Source organism: Hemitrygon akajei, chromosome 29, assembly GCF_048418815.1.
Source record: "Hemitrygon akajei chromosome 29, sHemAka1.3, whole genome shotgun sequence".
Classification (NCBI taxonomy): Eukaryota; Metazoa; Chordata; class Chondrichthyes; order Myliobatiformes; family Dasyatidae; genus Hemitrygon; species Hemitrygon akajei.
This window is the reverse complement of record NC_133152.1, coordinates 22,137,791-22,152,296: the sequence shown is the minus strand read 5'-3', so window position 1 is coordinate 22,152,296 and position 14,506 is coordinate 22,137,791. Positions and strand designations below refer to the sequence as shown.

The window sequence follows — 14,506 nt, the reverse complement described above, 5'->3', positions numbered from 1 at the left end:
TATGAGTCAATTATGTGTGAAAGAAGATATGATGAATAAGATCTTCAAAATATATAAATCATGTATAAATTTCCATCATGTTTCTATACCAATTATCTCCAGTGAATATCTTTATATCAGTTATTCTATAATTGATAAGTAGTGTTTGTAAATTTTGTCCATGAGCCAATTAGATGATATTTGCAAAAATGAAAGTCTACCATATAGCTTAATCTTTTGAATTTAGGTCCTTGAGTTTTGTTACAATTAAAATACACTTATTTTCTTCTCTCTGTTTCTCATTCTCCTTAGCTGGGATTTGGAAAGAGTATGCCAACTAATTGTGTATGGCTGGATGGTCTATCTTCAAATATTACTGAACAATACTTGTCCAGACATTTTTGTCGTTATGGTCCTGTGCTCAAAGTAAGTGTCTTCTTGCAGTGCTCATTTACATACCTTAAGTTATTAACAACTGGCAGCAAAAAGAATTTTCTTCCAATCATTTGGATTTCGATTTCCCCTTCAAAATATTCCTTCTATACATTTCATGTTCTGATAAAAGCAAATAATAATAATCAGTTTGTATCATAAGCATATTAATCTAGTCAGTTTTCAGTTTTATTTTGTACCTTAAAAGAAACTTGTGAAAAATGCATTTTATTCAGAGTATTTAAACATAATCTTTTTAAAAGCTATTTCCTTAATAAGATTGTGTTTGCTGCTCTGGCCAGTTTAAAATGCTTAAAAAAGTTAATGTCTGGTCCCTGTAATGTCACCCACAGCATGGCATATTTAATCTTTTTTTCCCCCACCGCTTTTAAGTAATCAGCTCACGAACAGAGAATCTGAAATAAAAAGTTGTTCAATGTTTCAGGTGCAAGTTCTTTGTCAGATCTCATTTCTGATGAATATTCCCACCTAAGCCACTGAAAAATTTACTCTGTGAATTACTGATCAATCTTATTTATGTCCATATAGAGCGGTTCTATATTTTAGCAACAAAATGTAACCCGGCTCCTTTCAGAACGCTGAACGTAGCAGTGAGGAGCTGTTGAACATTGAACCGTTGCATTGTATAACAATAGTAATGGTAGTAGAGAGCCATTGTTTTACAATCTGTGCTGGGTTATTTTGGAAGCCCTGGTGTTGATTTTTCTCATATTAAATCTTGAAATTGGTTGTAAGACCAACAATAGTTTTATGAAGAGGATATTGAATCAAACAAATCATATGTTCAAAGCTTATTTGAAAATTATATTTATCATTGCAGCTAATTTCTTCTGGGTATAAAATGATGTGAAAGTAGTAAGATGATGCATTATTTCTTTGCTATAGCATTCTCTATATCTTCAGCTCATCTTTTAATTTGTCATTCACTATGTCACTCTCTGATACACAACTTCTCTAATAACATTTTATTACAGGTCCCTTGCTCACGAATAAGCTATGTAAACAACCTTCACAATAATCATTATTGATATGAGCTCTAGTAGACCTCTCTGCTTATGGATTACTTACAGGAAAATGACATCAAACATCAATTCTAACTTAGCCCTTCTCAAAAATGCACAAACCCTCGAGAGATTCTACTAGATATCAGTTACATGCCCTTCCTATTCAGGGAACTAGCTGACTTCTTTCTTTACCTCCTGGGACAGATTGTGTTGGATCGTCAGAAAGGAATGGCTCTGGTGTTGTACGATGAAATTGAATGCGCACAGACAGCGGTGCAGGAGACCAAGGGCAGGAAGATTGGAGGAAATAGAATAAAGGTTAGTATAAGAGAGTTCATGGGGAATCTAGGAGTGCACGTTCTCTTCATTCTTAAAATTCCTCTCTTTCTGTCTTTCAGGTAGATGTTTATAGCATTGTTCCCTGTCTTCTCACACTCACATACACAAACTTTCCCAACCCTTCCTCAGTTCTGTGGAATTGCATGAGATGCTGATGTGTTATGTTCAGAACCAGAGCATGAAATAATAGCAACATTGAAGGGGATTATTTAGTTTAAATCTTAAGAAAAACCCAGAAAGTTTAAAATTTTATTTTATAACTTTGGAAAGCATACTCTATTGGCATTCAGCAATTTAAAGTGGCATAATGACTAGCAAGCAAATTGGAAAAGCAGTTTAATGCTTGCAAGAAACATAAGCATTTAAAACAATACTATTTGCTGCCAGTTCAACTTCTGCAGTTGAATATTCAGCTATATTTATTTGTTTTTTATATATATATATATATATCCATACTTGATATAGTTTCTGCTTCTAATGCCTAACAGTGAGATATCTTCCATACAGGTGGATTTTGCAAACCGTGAGAGTCAGTTGGCATTTTATCGTTCAATGGAAGTCTCTGGGCAAGATATTAGAGATCTGTATGAAATCTTTGCAGAGAGAAGGCAAGTGAATCTTTTTTTTAAGTTTGTTAATGCTTCTTAAACAATGAAAACTATATAGTGTGAAGAACTTCTTGTTTGCTACACTGTTCAGCTCAGGATTTTTGATCAACTTTGACAATTAGATGTCTGAACATTTATTATATGTAAATTAGGAATTGTATGTCCATGGATTGGTTACTCATAAATGCATTATTTTTGCCTTAGCAACTTTAAAATGTAGAACCTTTGTATATTCGAAATGTGTTTCCAATGCATTCCACTAGTGTTTTAATTACCTCTCAAAAGCATTGTTGGTAAAATGGTTTACTCTGGAGGAAGCTTTGTTTAAGTCTTTAGAATATGTTTTTCCTATACTTAGCATAATCCAAGGGCCATGGCAGTCAGATATAATTCTCTCTTCCCTAATTCAGATATATATGGGTTTAAACGTTATAATTCATTTTCTGGTTTTCAACTTGCACTTCAATTTTGATCAGGGATGTATCAATTCATCACTGGGTAAAAATATCAGACTTTGTGTCCAAATTCAAAATGACCATTTTGTATTACTGGTATTTTTGTGTAGCTGTTTATTTTGATATAAATTAATAAAATGCACTTTGTATAAAGAAGACAGAACAAACTTTAAACAATCACTCCAGTGACTTGGTGAAAACACTCATCCATTTGTGAATCTTCTGTTGTCAAGACAGAAACTTAAAGGACTTGATTCTTAACTTACAGCAGGAAAAAAACTAATGATTCAGTGTCTGCAAGCATTAACTCAGTAAATAATAATATACTTTCAAAATGAGAGTCGTGCAGTGCAATAGCATAACAAATAGAACCATCGCCTTACAACTCCAGCAATCTGCATTCAATCCTGACCTCAGGTACATTATGTGTTTAGTTAGCATATCCCCCTATTAAAGCATGAGTTTCCTCTGGTTTCCATCCACTTCACAAATATGTGCAGATTGATAAGTTAATTGGCCACTGTAAATTGCCCAAGCACTCATTGAGTGGAACTATTTTGGGGGAGAGCTGAAGATAGTGTGGGAAGGATTAAATGGGATTTGTGTGGATTCAGTGGGCTGAAAGATTTGTTTCCATGCTATTTGACTCCATGATTTGTTGATCAATCCATTGTAGGACCTTTACTAATCAGCAAATATTGCAACTCCATACATTCTGTGGAGCATTTGATGATGTCCTTGCTTGAATCTGAATTATCCGAAGGTGATGGAAATAGCTGTGTAGGAAGTGCTTTTTTTGGGGGGGGGGGGGGGGAGGGGGAACATGTGGAAACAGGTGTTTTGCTTGTTGCCTACATGAAATGTCCAATGTAAATAGGTAATGTCCCTTATGGTTTCTGTCTTTTATGTCAAATATAGTCCTGGAATTTCATCAATGCACCACTTACTTTTCCCCATTTCAAAAGATTATGTTTTTTTTGCTCCCTGTGCTACATTGATTCAATGAGAAGAATTTTTTTTATACCTGCACTATGGTAACATTTTCAAAACAAGGCAATCTGTGCTGCCCTGTTTAAGGAATGGTTTTCATGACATGGAAATTTACAAATGCTGCCCTTTCATATTCTATTTTGATTTTTTTTCCAGTTGACATCGAAGAAGTCTGTTTGACCCATAGATTATAGGCTGCCCCTCAGTCAGTGCGCCATTCTCATTAACTCAGCTGATTTTCCTGCAACCCATCTGTAGTAAGGACAACTTAAACTAGCCAGTTAACCTACCAGTACATTTTTGGGAAAGGGAGGAAACCAGAGCACTCAGGTGAAATCCCACATGGTGACAAGGAGAACATGCAAAAATTCACAAATTCAGCATCAGAGGTCAGCATTGAACCTATGCAGTTTGCTGGTTTGTATACAAGAAGGTAGGCTTTCCAGGTGCTGATAAGACTTGGCAAGACAAAACAAATTTAAAGGCGTCTTATTATTTAAATTTAAATTTATCTAAATTTAAAGAGTTAGAAAACTTCAACAGCACAGGATAAGACGTCATCAAATGAATGTCTGTTAACAACAGCTTGTGAAAAAAAGACTGCAGTTTTCCATTACAGAATAGCTTTGAAACAAGGATCAAATCTAGAGTATTTAATTTTGGCGATGGCCTATTTACAAATAGAAAATTAATTTTATACTGCCATTGATTTGTTTAAAACAATGACATTTGAATTGATATACATTTCTTTGATTAACAGAGAGGACCGGAGAGGATCGTATCATGAATATCCTACAGATCGAGCATACTTTGATGCAGTAAGGGGTCCAGCTGCTGTATTTCCTGAAGATCCTCGTCGAGACTATCGGGCAAGAAGTAGAGATTTTTATGCAGAATGGGATCCCTACCAGGGTGATTATTATGATCCTCGCTATTATGAGGATCCACGAGAGTATAGAGACTACAGAGATCCCTATGAACAGGACATAAGGGAGTACAGTTACAGACAGCGAGAAAGAGAAAGAGAGAGAGAACGTTATGAATCTGATCGCGAACGAGATCATGAAAGACGAACTTGTGAACGAAGCCAAAGCCCAACACATTCAAGGAGAGCCCAGAGCTGTAGTGCATCACCAACACAATCTGAAAGACATCAGAGTGACAGCATGGACTCTGAACGCAGGATTTATAGTCGATCTTCTGATCGTAGTGGTAGTTGCAGCTCATTGTCACCTCCTCGATATGATAAAGTTGACAAGCCTGACAAAATCCGACCAGATCGTTATGATAAAAATGAAAAAGAGAAAGATCGGCTGTTTGAGCCTGAAAGAATCGATAAACGAACTCAGCGAAAAGAAAAAGTTGACAAATTGGAAAGAGTGAAAAAGACTGAAAAATCTGAGGTGGAGAAACCGGATAAGAAGGAAAAAACTGAAAAGCTCAAACTACGTAAGGTGAAACCCCCAACTCCAAGTTCCCCATCTTCTGAAACAGACCAGGAAATAGATAGGGATCTAAATCCTGATGGACAAAAGGGTAAAATAAAACAAGGGAAAGAAAAAGCAGAGAAAGAAGGAGCTTCAAAAAATCGTTTGGATTTAATTCCATGTGTGATCTTAACTCGTGTAAAGGAAAGAGAGACAAAGGTGATTGAACCCTTGGTTTCAGAGAAATTGAGAGGGAAGCCAGAGAATGATGTTGTCAAATCTCCTCCTACAGAACAAAACAAAGTACAGTTAACACGACCTGATCAAACAAAAGCTGAGCTGTCAAAATCAGAGCCTACTAGGCCAAAACTGTTAAAAGAGAAACTGCTTGCCAGCCAAATAGAAATTGTGGACAAGGAAGTGAAAATTAAGCATAAAAAGAACCTCAAACCTGAACAGTGTGCTGATGCACCAAATGCAATGGATATTGACAAACTGGAGGCGAGGAAGAGGCGTTTTGCAGATCCAGCTTTAAGAACAGACAGGCAGAAGTTAGAGGTTAAACGAGGCAGTCAAGAGGAAGAGGAACTGCGTCTAGGCCTAAAAAAACAACCCGAGTTGGCTCCCTGGAGAGAAGTGGGTAAAGAAGGAGACTTGGACCGACGACCAGTGCGGAAAGAGGCACTCAAACGAGAGCACAGAAAAATTAAGCAAGAAAAATTGGTTCCAGCATTTAGCCCCAGAGAAGGGCAGGAGTCTTCCACTGCTTCTGCAGGGATTGGCTTGCGGTCCAGCATAGAGGTACAGTGTAGATTAAGTGAGCCATCTGAAGAATTGGTGGATATTCAGGAAACTGGAGTGAAGAAAGTGGGTACACTGAAACCTCTGACTAAGGGAATTCTTCAGCAGCTGCCTCCACATCTTGACGAAATGTCTGGAGAAGGGGAAATTAAAAGAGATGAACGGAAGAGGAAGTATAGTGGCACTGAAGAAACAAATGATCACAAGACCACCAATGAAAAACTGCAGACATCTGATGCAGAGGAGAAACTTGGGATTGATATCGATTACACTCAGAGTTATAGGAAACAAATGGAACAGAACCGCCGGCTTAAGCAGCAACAGGAAATGGAAATGGCAAAATCAGAAAAATTTAACAGCCCCAAAAAAGAGAATGCAGATGAATTTGAGAGAAGAAGTTTGGTCCATGAAGTGGGGAAGCCACCTCAGGATGTTACAGATGACTCTCCTCCAGTTAAGCGGAGAAAAACTGACCAATTTGATTTTGAAATTAGCATGAAACGAGAGAGGAATTATAGGAGTTCTCGACAGCAAAGTGAGGATTCTGAAAAAACTGTCCTTTCTCCTGGGTTTCGACATATTCTGGCTTATCAAGATGAGGATGATAACTCTGACTCTCCACGTCAGACATTGTTACTAAAAGAATCTAAAGTTTCTCCCAAACCAGACTCCACCATTCAAATTCCTGTTAAAGAAGAACCTTTAAAGTGCAATGCATATGAATCAAATAAGCGAGAACAAGTATTAGATTTGTCGAGAATTAAAATAACATCCCAGAGCTCTGAAGAGGAGACACCTCGTTGGGAAACACGTTTGAAACTTGATGCAAGTAGATCTGATGTTAGTTTTCCAAGTAGCATTATAAAACGAGATGGAATTCGCAAGCGTTCAGTGCGTGAGCTAGAACCAGGTGAGGTACCGAGTGATTCTGATGAGGATAATGAACATAAGTCTCATTCACCCAAAGCTTCAACGTCCTTTGAAAGTTCTAGATTTCCTTCGTTTTACCGGAATAGGGAGGATAGGATATCAGACTTGAAGCTATCCAGTTCTCTAGAAAGAAATAAATTCTACTCCTTTGCTCTTGACAAGACAATTACTCCTGACACTAAAGCTTTACTTGAAAGGGCAAAGTCTCTGTCATCATCGCGAGAGGAAAATTGGTCATTTCTGGATCGAGATTCTAGATTTGCAAATTTTAGAAAGGATAAAGATAAGGAAAAGGTGGAATCGGCACCAAGGCCAATCCCCTCTTGGTATATGAAAAAGAAAAAAATCAGAACAGATTCTGAAGGTAAATTAGATGAAAAGAAGGAAGACCATAAGGAAGATGAGCAAGAAAGGCAGGAACTATTTGCTTCCCGGTTCCTGCATAGCTCAATTTTTGAGCAGGATTCAAAACGTCTACAGCACCTTGAAAGAAAAGATGATGATTTGGATGTAATTTCTGGTAAATTATTTGGAAGGCAGGGATCTGTAGATGGTTCCAATAACACCCTAGAACTGATGCAAGAACCTGTAGTCTTGTTTCACAGTCGGTTCATTGAATTGACACGTATGCAGCAAAAGGAAAAGGAAAAGGATCAGAAACCAAAGGAACTTGAGCGACGAGAAGTTGAAAAAGAAATTCAGCCTAAAACACCGGAATCTCTTCCTGAATCAGAGGTAAAGAATGCTACACCACTTTTTAGGCCTCATATACCACCACCGTCATCAGTTGTTCCCCAGGCAGTTCCCCTTGAACAGCAGGATACAGTTAAGAATAATGTAATAAATGAAGCATCAGTGGTAGAAAATGTACTTTCCAGCTCAACAGAGAATCGTTCAGAATTTGCTTCTGCAGCAGATGTCCTGAAACCTGTTGTTGTAAGTGTGAGCCCTTGTGAAGTAGAACCTATTGTAAACAAGCAATTAGATGCAAATGTTACTCCAGATCTTGTGACTACTGAGGAGGAAATATCAGCTGGAGAACATTCCTCTTATTTGAATATTAAACCACCAACTCCAGGGGGAACTGACTTACAAGAAAAGTGCGTAAATCCTGAAACTGAAGTGCAAGAACCCGGTGCAGATTCCTCCAAAACTAACAAAAAAGAAGTGACAGCAGAAGACCATAAAGGAGATAAAAATCCTTCTACCACTGCCCAGTTTGATACCATCCAGCAAGAAGAACATTTGGAGGTACAACCACAGATTTCGGATAATGAAGTAGATGCAGAACCTTCTGTAGGTGTAAAAGAGAAAAGGTCTTCTCAAACCAAAAGAACAAAGGCACCACTTCAAGCAGTCACTGCAGCCATCACAGAAAAACCCGTAACAAGGAAGAGTGAGAGGATAGACCGTGAAAAGCTGAAGAGGTCATCATCACCCCGTGTTGACACTCAGAAAGTTCAGGAACAGAAATTGGAAATAGAAAGAGTCTCAAAAAATACAGCAAAGTCTCCAAGTTCTGCCCCAGAGTCTGAAACAGTGGAGCCAAGTTTGCCTTTAGGTAGAACAAGACGCAGAAATGTGCGATCAGTTTACGCGACAGTTGATGATGGCCCAAATCTAAAGGACTCAGCTGATACATCACGGTCAACCAGGAAAAGAGGCGATAAAGAAATTCAGGAACCATCAAATGTACAAACACCACCACGTCGAGGTAGACCCCCAAAATCCCGCCGTAGACCAGGGGAAGAGGTCCCGTGTTTTAAAGCTGACCAGGTAAAACAAGAAGTTGAAGAAACAGAAACTAAAGATAGCACTGAAAGCACAAAACCTGTTGAAGGCTGGAAATCACCAAGATCACAGAAAGCTGTACATTCTGTACCTGCTTCAGCTGCTTTTAGCAGCCACGTAGGAAAAAAAGGGTTTAAAACAGAATCAAGGACATCTGAGATTTGTGTTGACCATAGAGATGAAGTTGCAGAACCCTTAGCTGAGCAAAGTTCGAATGAGAATATAAAATCCTCAGTAGAAGAAAGTGAGATGGTAATTGATCAAAAAGCAGACAAAAATGATGTTGCATTAGAAAAATGTCCTTCAGATAAAAACACTAGTGAAATAATAGATAAAAAAACTTTGGAGAAAGGCTCAAAATCAAAGTGCGGAAGGGGAAGAAATTCTAAGACCAACGAAGACAAAATGAGTTTACGAAATTTGGAAATAAGACTAAATACCGAAGAGTTAAAAGTTACTAAAAGTGATGTAGAGATGACTGGGACAGTAAAGAAAGACTCCGTGAAAAATGACATTCAGTCACCCAAACTAATAGAAAAAGAAGCAAGTAATCCATTTTCAGAACCACCAAAATCACCAGAAAAAGAAACCCCAAAACTTGAGTGTTCACCAGAAGCTGTGCAACGTGCTAAGCAGATAGAACTTGAAAGAGCAGTAGAGAACATTGCAAAATTAACAGAAATCCCAACTGTTCATCCTTACAAAGAGGCAACAAATGAACCTGATGTTAGGCCAGAGGAAGAAGTAGAAAAGCCTGCTCATCAGGCAAGTGAAACCGAACTTGCAGCTGCCATTGACTCCATTATTGCAGATGAATCAGCAGAACCTGACAACTTCACATCTGCTCCAAGATATTCTGCTGAACAAACTGTGGCAGGCATCTCTGAAGATCATATGGTGCTCCCTACACCCCCAGATGCATTACAGCCTGAAACCGATCAGGCAGTTGTAAATATATTAGAGTCTAATAATGATGTTAGTGCCTCAGGCCGGTTGTTGACAAAAACATCACCCTCAAATCGTTTGGTATCAAAGATCCCAACTTCAGATCGTGGTGTTTCGAAAGCCCCACCCTCAGTTTCTAAATTTCCCGTATCAACAGAGACTATGTCTTCGGAAGTTTCCTCAGTAGAAAGAACGGTTTCTGAAGTTCCCTCTTCAACAAATAGCATAATTTCTAAAGCTACTACCTCAACAAGTAATGTAGTAACTGAAGCTACTACGCTAGTAGATTCCACCTCAGCAGACAGTGTAATTTCTAAAGCTTCAGCCTCATTAGATACCATGATTTCTAAAGTTCCTGTCTCAGAAGAGAGTGTGTTATCTAAAAGCACTATTACAGTGGAGAGTGTGATATCTAAGGCTCCTGTCTCTGTGGAAAGTGTGATATCTAAAGCTCCTGCCTCAGTGGAAAGTGTGATTTCCAAAGCTTCAACTTCAATTGAGAATGTAGTTTCTGAAACTCCCATTGGAATAGTCAGTCTTGCTTCTCCAGCTATATCTTCAGACAGTTTGGCTTCTAAAACTTCAGTGGTGGACAGTCAGTCAGCAGTTTCAGTCAGTTCAGTTTCTGGATCTGCTCTATTAACTACTTTGTCTGAGGTAAAAGATCCTGACATGTGCCTCCAGCAGTCTGAAATTATCTCCCAGAAAACTGAGAACCTTCTGAAACCAGAACCTGTTGAAGTCCCACGAACTCCAAGTCGCAGAGGGCGTTCAAAACCTAGAGCATCGAGACGTAATAGGCGAGGAAGCACTGGCAGAAAAGGGGAACTAGCAGACGACAACAGCTCTGAACCTGAGCCGGTGACTGTTTCTACTGACATAAAGCAAAGCACTGTTACACCAGAAATCATTGTAGAAAAACCTACAAAAAGAGTAGTGGTGGAACCGCTTTGTGTTCCCAAGACTGGTGTTGACAGTATGGCTAGAGTAGAAGAGTGTAAACCTGATGAAATGAAAGTTACTGTACCAAGTAAGGAGTCAGTAACTGAAGCTATTTCACCTCAGGATCCACAGCATTCTTCATGTAATGAGGATAACAAAAGTCCTCCATATTTTAAATTAAAGCAACACAATGATCATACACCTGAGTCTCAGCCTAAGCAGAGCATGTCAAGATTGGCTATTAATGCACTCCCAGCCACCACCACTGCAAAGGTTTCAGTAAGTCCGGCACCTGTTTTAGGAACTACGCATGTTACTTCTGGGGCTGTGTCAGATTGGATTTCAAGACATGAAGCATCCCGTTCTTGTTCCACACCTCCTCCTGCTGCTCCTCCCCCAGATACCAAAGCTTCAGATCTTGACACAAACTCCAGTACATTGCGGAAAATTCTCATGGAGCCAAAGTATGTATCAGCCACAGGAGTCCCTACAACTTTTGTTACCACAGCTATAAATGAACCTTTGACTTCAGTTCGGACAGAGGAAGCATTTCCTTCAGCTGAAATCAACAAACTGGTCTTGGATGAGAAGCCTGCAGTTCCACCATGCACTACTGCAGGGCAACAGTTGGCAGAGATACCAACCTTTAATGAAAAAGAAAAACATGTTAGTTCATTGATCTCACCTAAAGTTACTTCAGTAATAAGCAGAATGCCACCAAGTTTAGACCAAGAGGAAATGGCAAAAGTTTCAGTGAACAACCGAGGCCCTGGTAATCTTCCATCTCAATCACCCAGCCTCCCAAATATGTCTCTGACAAAACAGAAATATAGATCAAACTTGACTGAAAACAGCAGATACAAACTTGGAACAATGGCATATATTGCAGATGAGCCAAGGTCAGTGGATAATATCCCATTAAATCAGGGGTCAAGTCCAGGGCTAAGAGTAAATACATCTGAAGGAGTTGTGGTACTGAGCTACTCAGGCCAGAAGACTGAAGGTCCTCAACGAATAAGTGCTCCAATCAGCCAGATTCCACCTGCTAGTGCAGTAGACATAGAGTTTCAGCAATCTGTGTCCAAGTCACAAGCTAAACAGGAGCCAGTTTCACAGTCACAACCTGTGACAAAAGGGTCACAAACTCCAACAGGCTACAATGTGATTGGAACTCATTCCTCAAGCATACTTGCAGGACATGGTGGTGCGCAGCCATATAATACACCACCTGTGATTTCAAGTGTTAAACAGGAGCATCAGATCCTTGAGAAATCTGAATCTGCCATCCTTTCTCAACCAGCATCAGTGAAGATTGTATACAATCTTCTGCCAAACATTATAACTACTAACAAAAAAGGTGGAGAACCAGTTGTTCCTAAAATTGAACCTGTCAAAGTAACTCAGCAGTCAACACTGAGTCCAGGAATCAGCACTCACCATGCTGCTATACCAAGTAAGATGCAGTCAGACACTAACCACATCAGTTCTGGTCGTGGCACCCCAACAGAACGTGCTCTGTCTCTGCCAGTTTCCATTAAACAGGAACCTCATTCCCCACACACATCTGTTCATTCTCCTTCCTCATTTCCCAAAGTGTGCCAGCCTAGTAGTACATCATCTGCTTCTCAGTCAATAAATGCAAACATGGTTCTGAATGCTGGCCTCACAATGGCACAATTTGTTCCCAATGTGCATTTACCAGAACAGTCTGTAATTATGCCTCCTCACAGTGTGACACAGACTCAGGTAGTCTCCTTAGGACACCTTTCTCAGGGTGAAGTAAGAATGAATGCCCCTTCAGTACCAGGTATCCCATATGGAATTAGACCTGAAGCTCATCACCCATCCCCTAGAGCTGTGCTTCAATCTCAGATGGAACTTCGTTCGCAGCGATCAAACACGCCACAGTCAACGGTTATCAGGGACTTGTGCATGCCTCAGATACCCAATCAGCATCAACCTGATGATGATTTAATCCATTATCATGGGATTAGAAGGGGGTCGGGTCCCCTACAGCCTGATGTCCTTGTGATGCAGCCAGAATACAGAATTCATCCTGGAAGTTTACGATTGGATCAATATAATGTCCCCCAGGAGATGCTGCTGCGTGATGTTCGGATGATGTATCCACCTCTAACGGCAGTTGGCGATGTCCATAATGAAACCAGACAAGCCAGGACTCCAGAAGGGTCAGTTAAAACTCCTCCAGCTAGTAAAACCCCTCAGCCAGCTAAAGAAGCTCCTAAGACATCTGAAGTGAAAATGGCGAAGTCCCCTCACAGTGAAGCTCGGCTGATCAATGTCCCCCCTGGAATGCCCATGTCTCAGTCTGTAATGGTCTCCCACGGTGTTCAGCTCATGCACCAGGTCCCTAGTTCCTTCCATGACTATCCACGATATCAAGATCTTCGGAACTTCCATCCTTCACATCTTGGTCATCCACAGTTTGGTGGAATAAACCTGCCATCACGAAGTATGACACCTCAGGTAAGTACAGCAATTTTCCTCTCTCAATTATTTCCTTTTAAAAACTGATTATTGTTTTGAGATCATTCTTATCTATGGTAATTTATTAGTGAAGAAATACAATGTAGCTTGTAAAATGTGAAGAACAAGAAGTCTGCACTCATCAATTCTGATGCTCATTGTATTCCATAAACAAATTATGAAGTCAGCTAAACTTTTGGGTCTTGCTGTATATGTCAATTTTTAAAAGTTGCTTAAATTCCACAGTTTAGATTAATTCTTAGGATTTCGGAATCATAAAATCCAGGATGGTATTTGGCATGTACCAGCTTTTGAATGAGCAATCTAGATTATTTCTGTACTCTTTCTTGAATGCTCTTTTTTTCCCAATACTATTTTCCCATCCAGTTCCACCATAATTTTGGGCATATTCTAGATCATAATACCTTGCAGTATTCAAAAATAAATCTGACTGATTTGCTTTTACCTTAAATGGACACCTATCCATTACTTATCCTTCTGCTTATGATGACTATTTTCGTTAATTTGCTCTCTCAGCACCTTTAATGATGTTAAATGCCTTTATTAGATTTTCTCATAATATTTTTTGCTTTAGGGAGTAAAATTCCATTGAACTCTCTAGTTCATGTTGCCATTTAACTGGCTGCTTTGCAGTCTCAAAGGTTGTGATATTTTTCATTTTCCCATGAAATGGGCAATTTCTAACAGTTCATTGTAATTTGTTTTCTTTTATTCTCTGCCACTATCCTATAACTCACACCATTATATCAGAAGTATTCTTAGAATATTCTTTGTTTCTTAATCTTAATCTGACCTCTTTGTAATATGATCTGAAAATATTTTGCATGTACTCTGATAACACATGGCTCTACCTGAATACTGTCTCTTTCACTTGAGTCACTCTTTTTTTTTGCATTCAGTTTTCAGAAAGTGGGCATTGCTGCCAAGCCTGGCATTTACTGCCCATTCCTGCTAGCCCTTGAGAAGGTGGTCGTAAGCCAGGCCTTCAATCTCTGCGGCTCTTCTGGTGAAGATATTCCAGAGTGCATCTGGGGAGAGAAATTTGTGATTAAACCTGGTGACAGTGAAGCACCAGTGTTATTTTTTCTAACTCAATGCGTGTGATTGGGGGGAGAACCTGCAGGTGCTGTTGTACCTACATCCAAATTGGCTTTCTCCTTTGTTGTGGCCAGTTTGATATTGGAGTAGCTCAGGCAACTTCGTGGGTGGTAAACTCTGAAGTCAGTGTCTATCAGTGGTATTAGAGAGTTAATGTTTAGGAGAGTTGATGGAGTTCCAATCAAGTGAACTGCTTTGTTTTGGATGGTATCAAGTTTCTAGAAAATTATTGGTAT

General features: G+C 39.3%; 1 protein-coding gene across 3 annotated transcripts in view; it reads left to right on the top strand.

Moving 5' to 3' along the window:
* Nucleotides 1-14,506, top strand: part of spen (spen family transcriptional repressor) — an 85,307-nt gene that overhangs the window by 60,841 nt on the left and 9,960 nt on the right. For all 3 annotated transcript variants that reach the window (XM_073031831.1, XM_073031830.1, XM_073031828.1), the window contains exons 8-11: nucleotides 292-405; nucleotides 1,641-1,754; nucleotides 2,283-2,383; nucleotides 4,589-13,151. In XM_073031831.1, coding sequence (XP_072887932.1) covers nucleotides 292-405; nucleotides 1,641-1,754; nucleotides 2,283-2,383; nucleotides 4,589-13,151 — 8,892 coding nt within the window. The remainder of the gene's footprint in view (nucleotides 1-291; nucleotides 406-1,640; nucleotides 1,755-2,282; nucleotides 2,384-4,588; nucleotides 13,152-14,506) is intronic.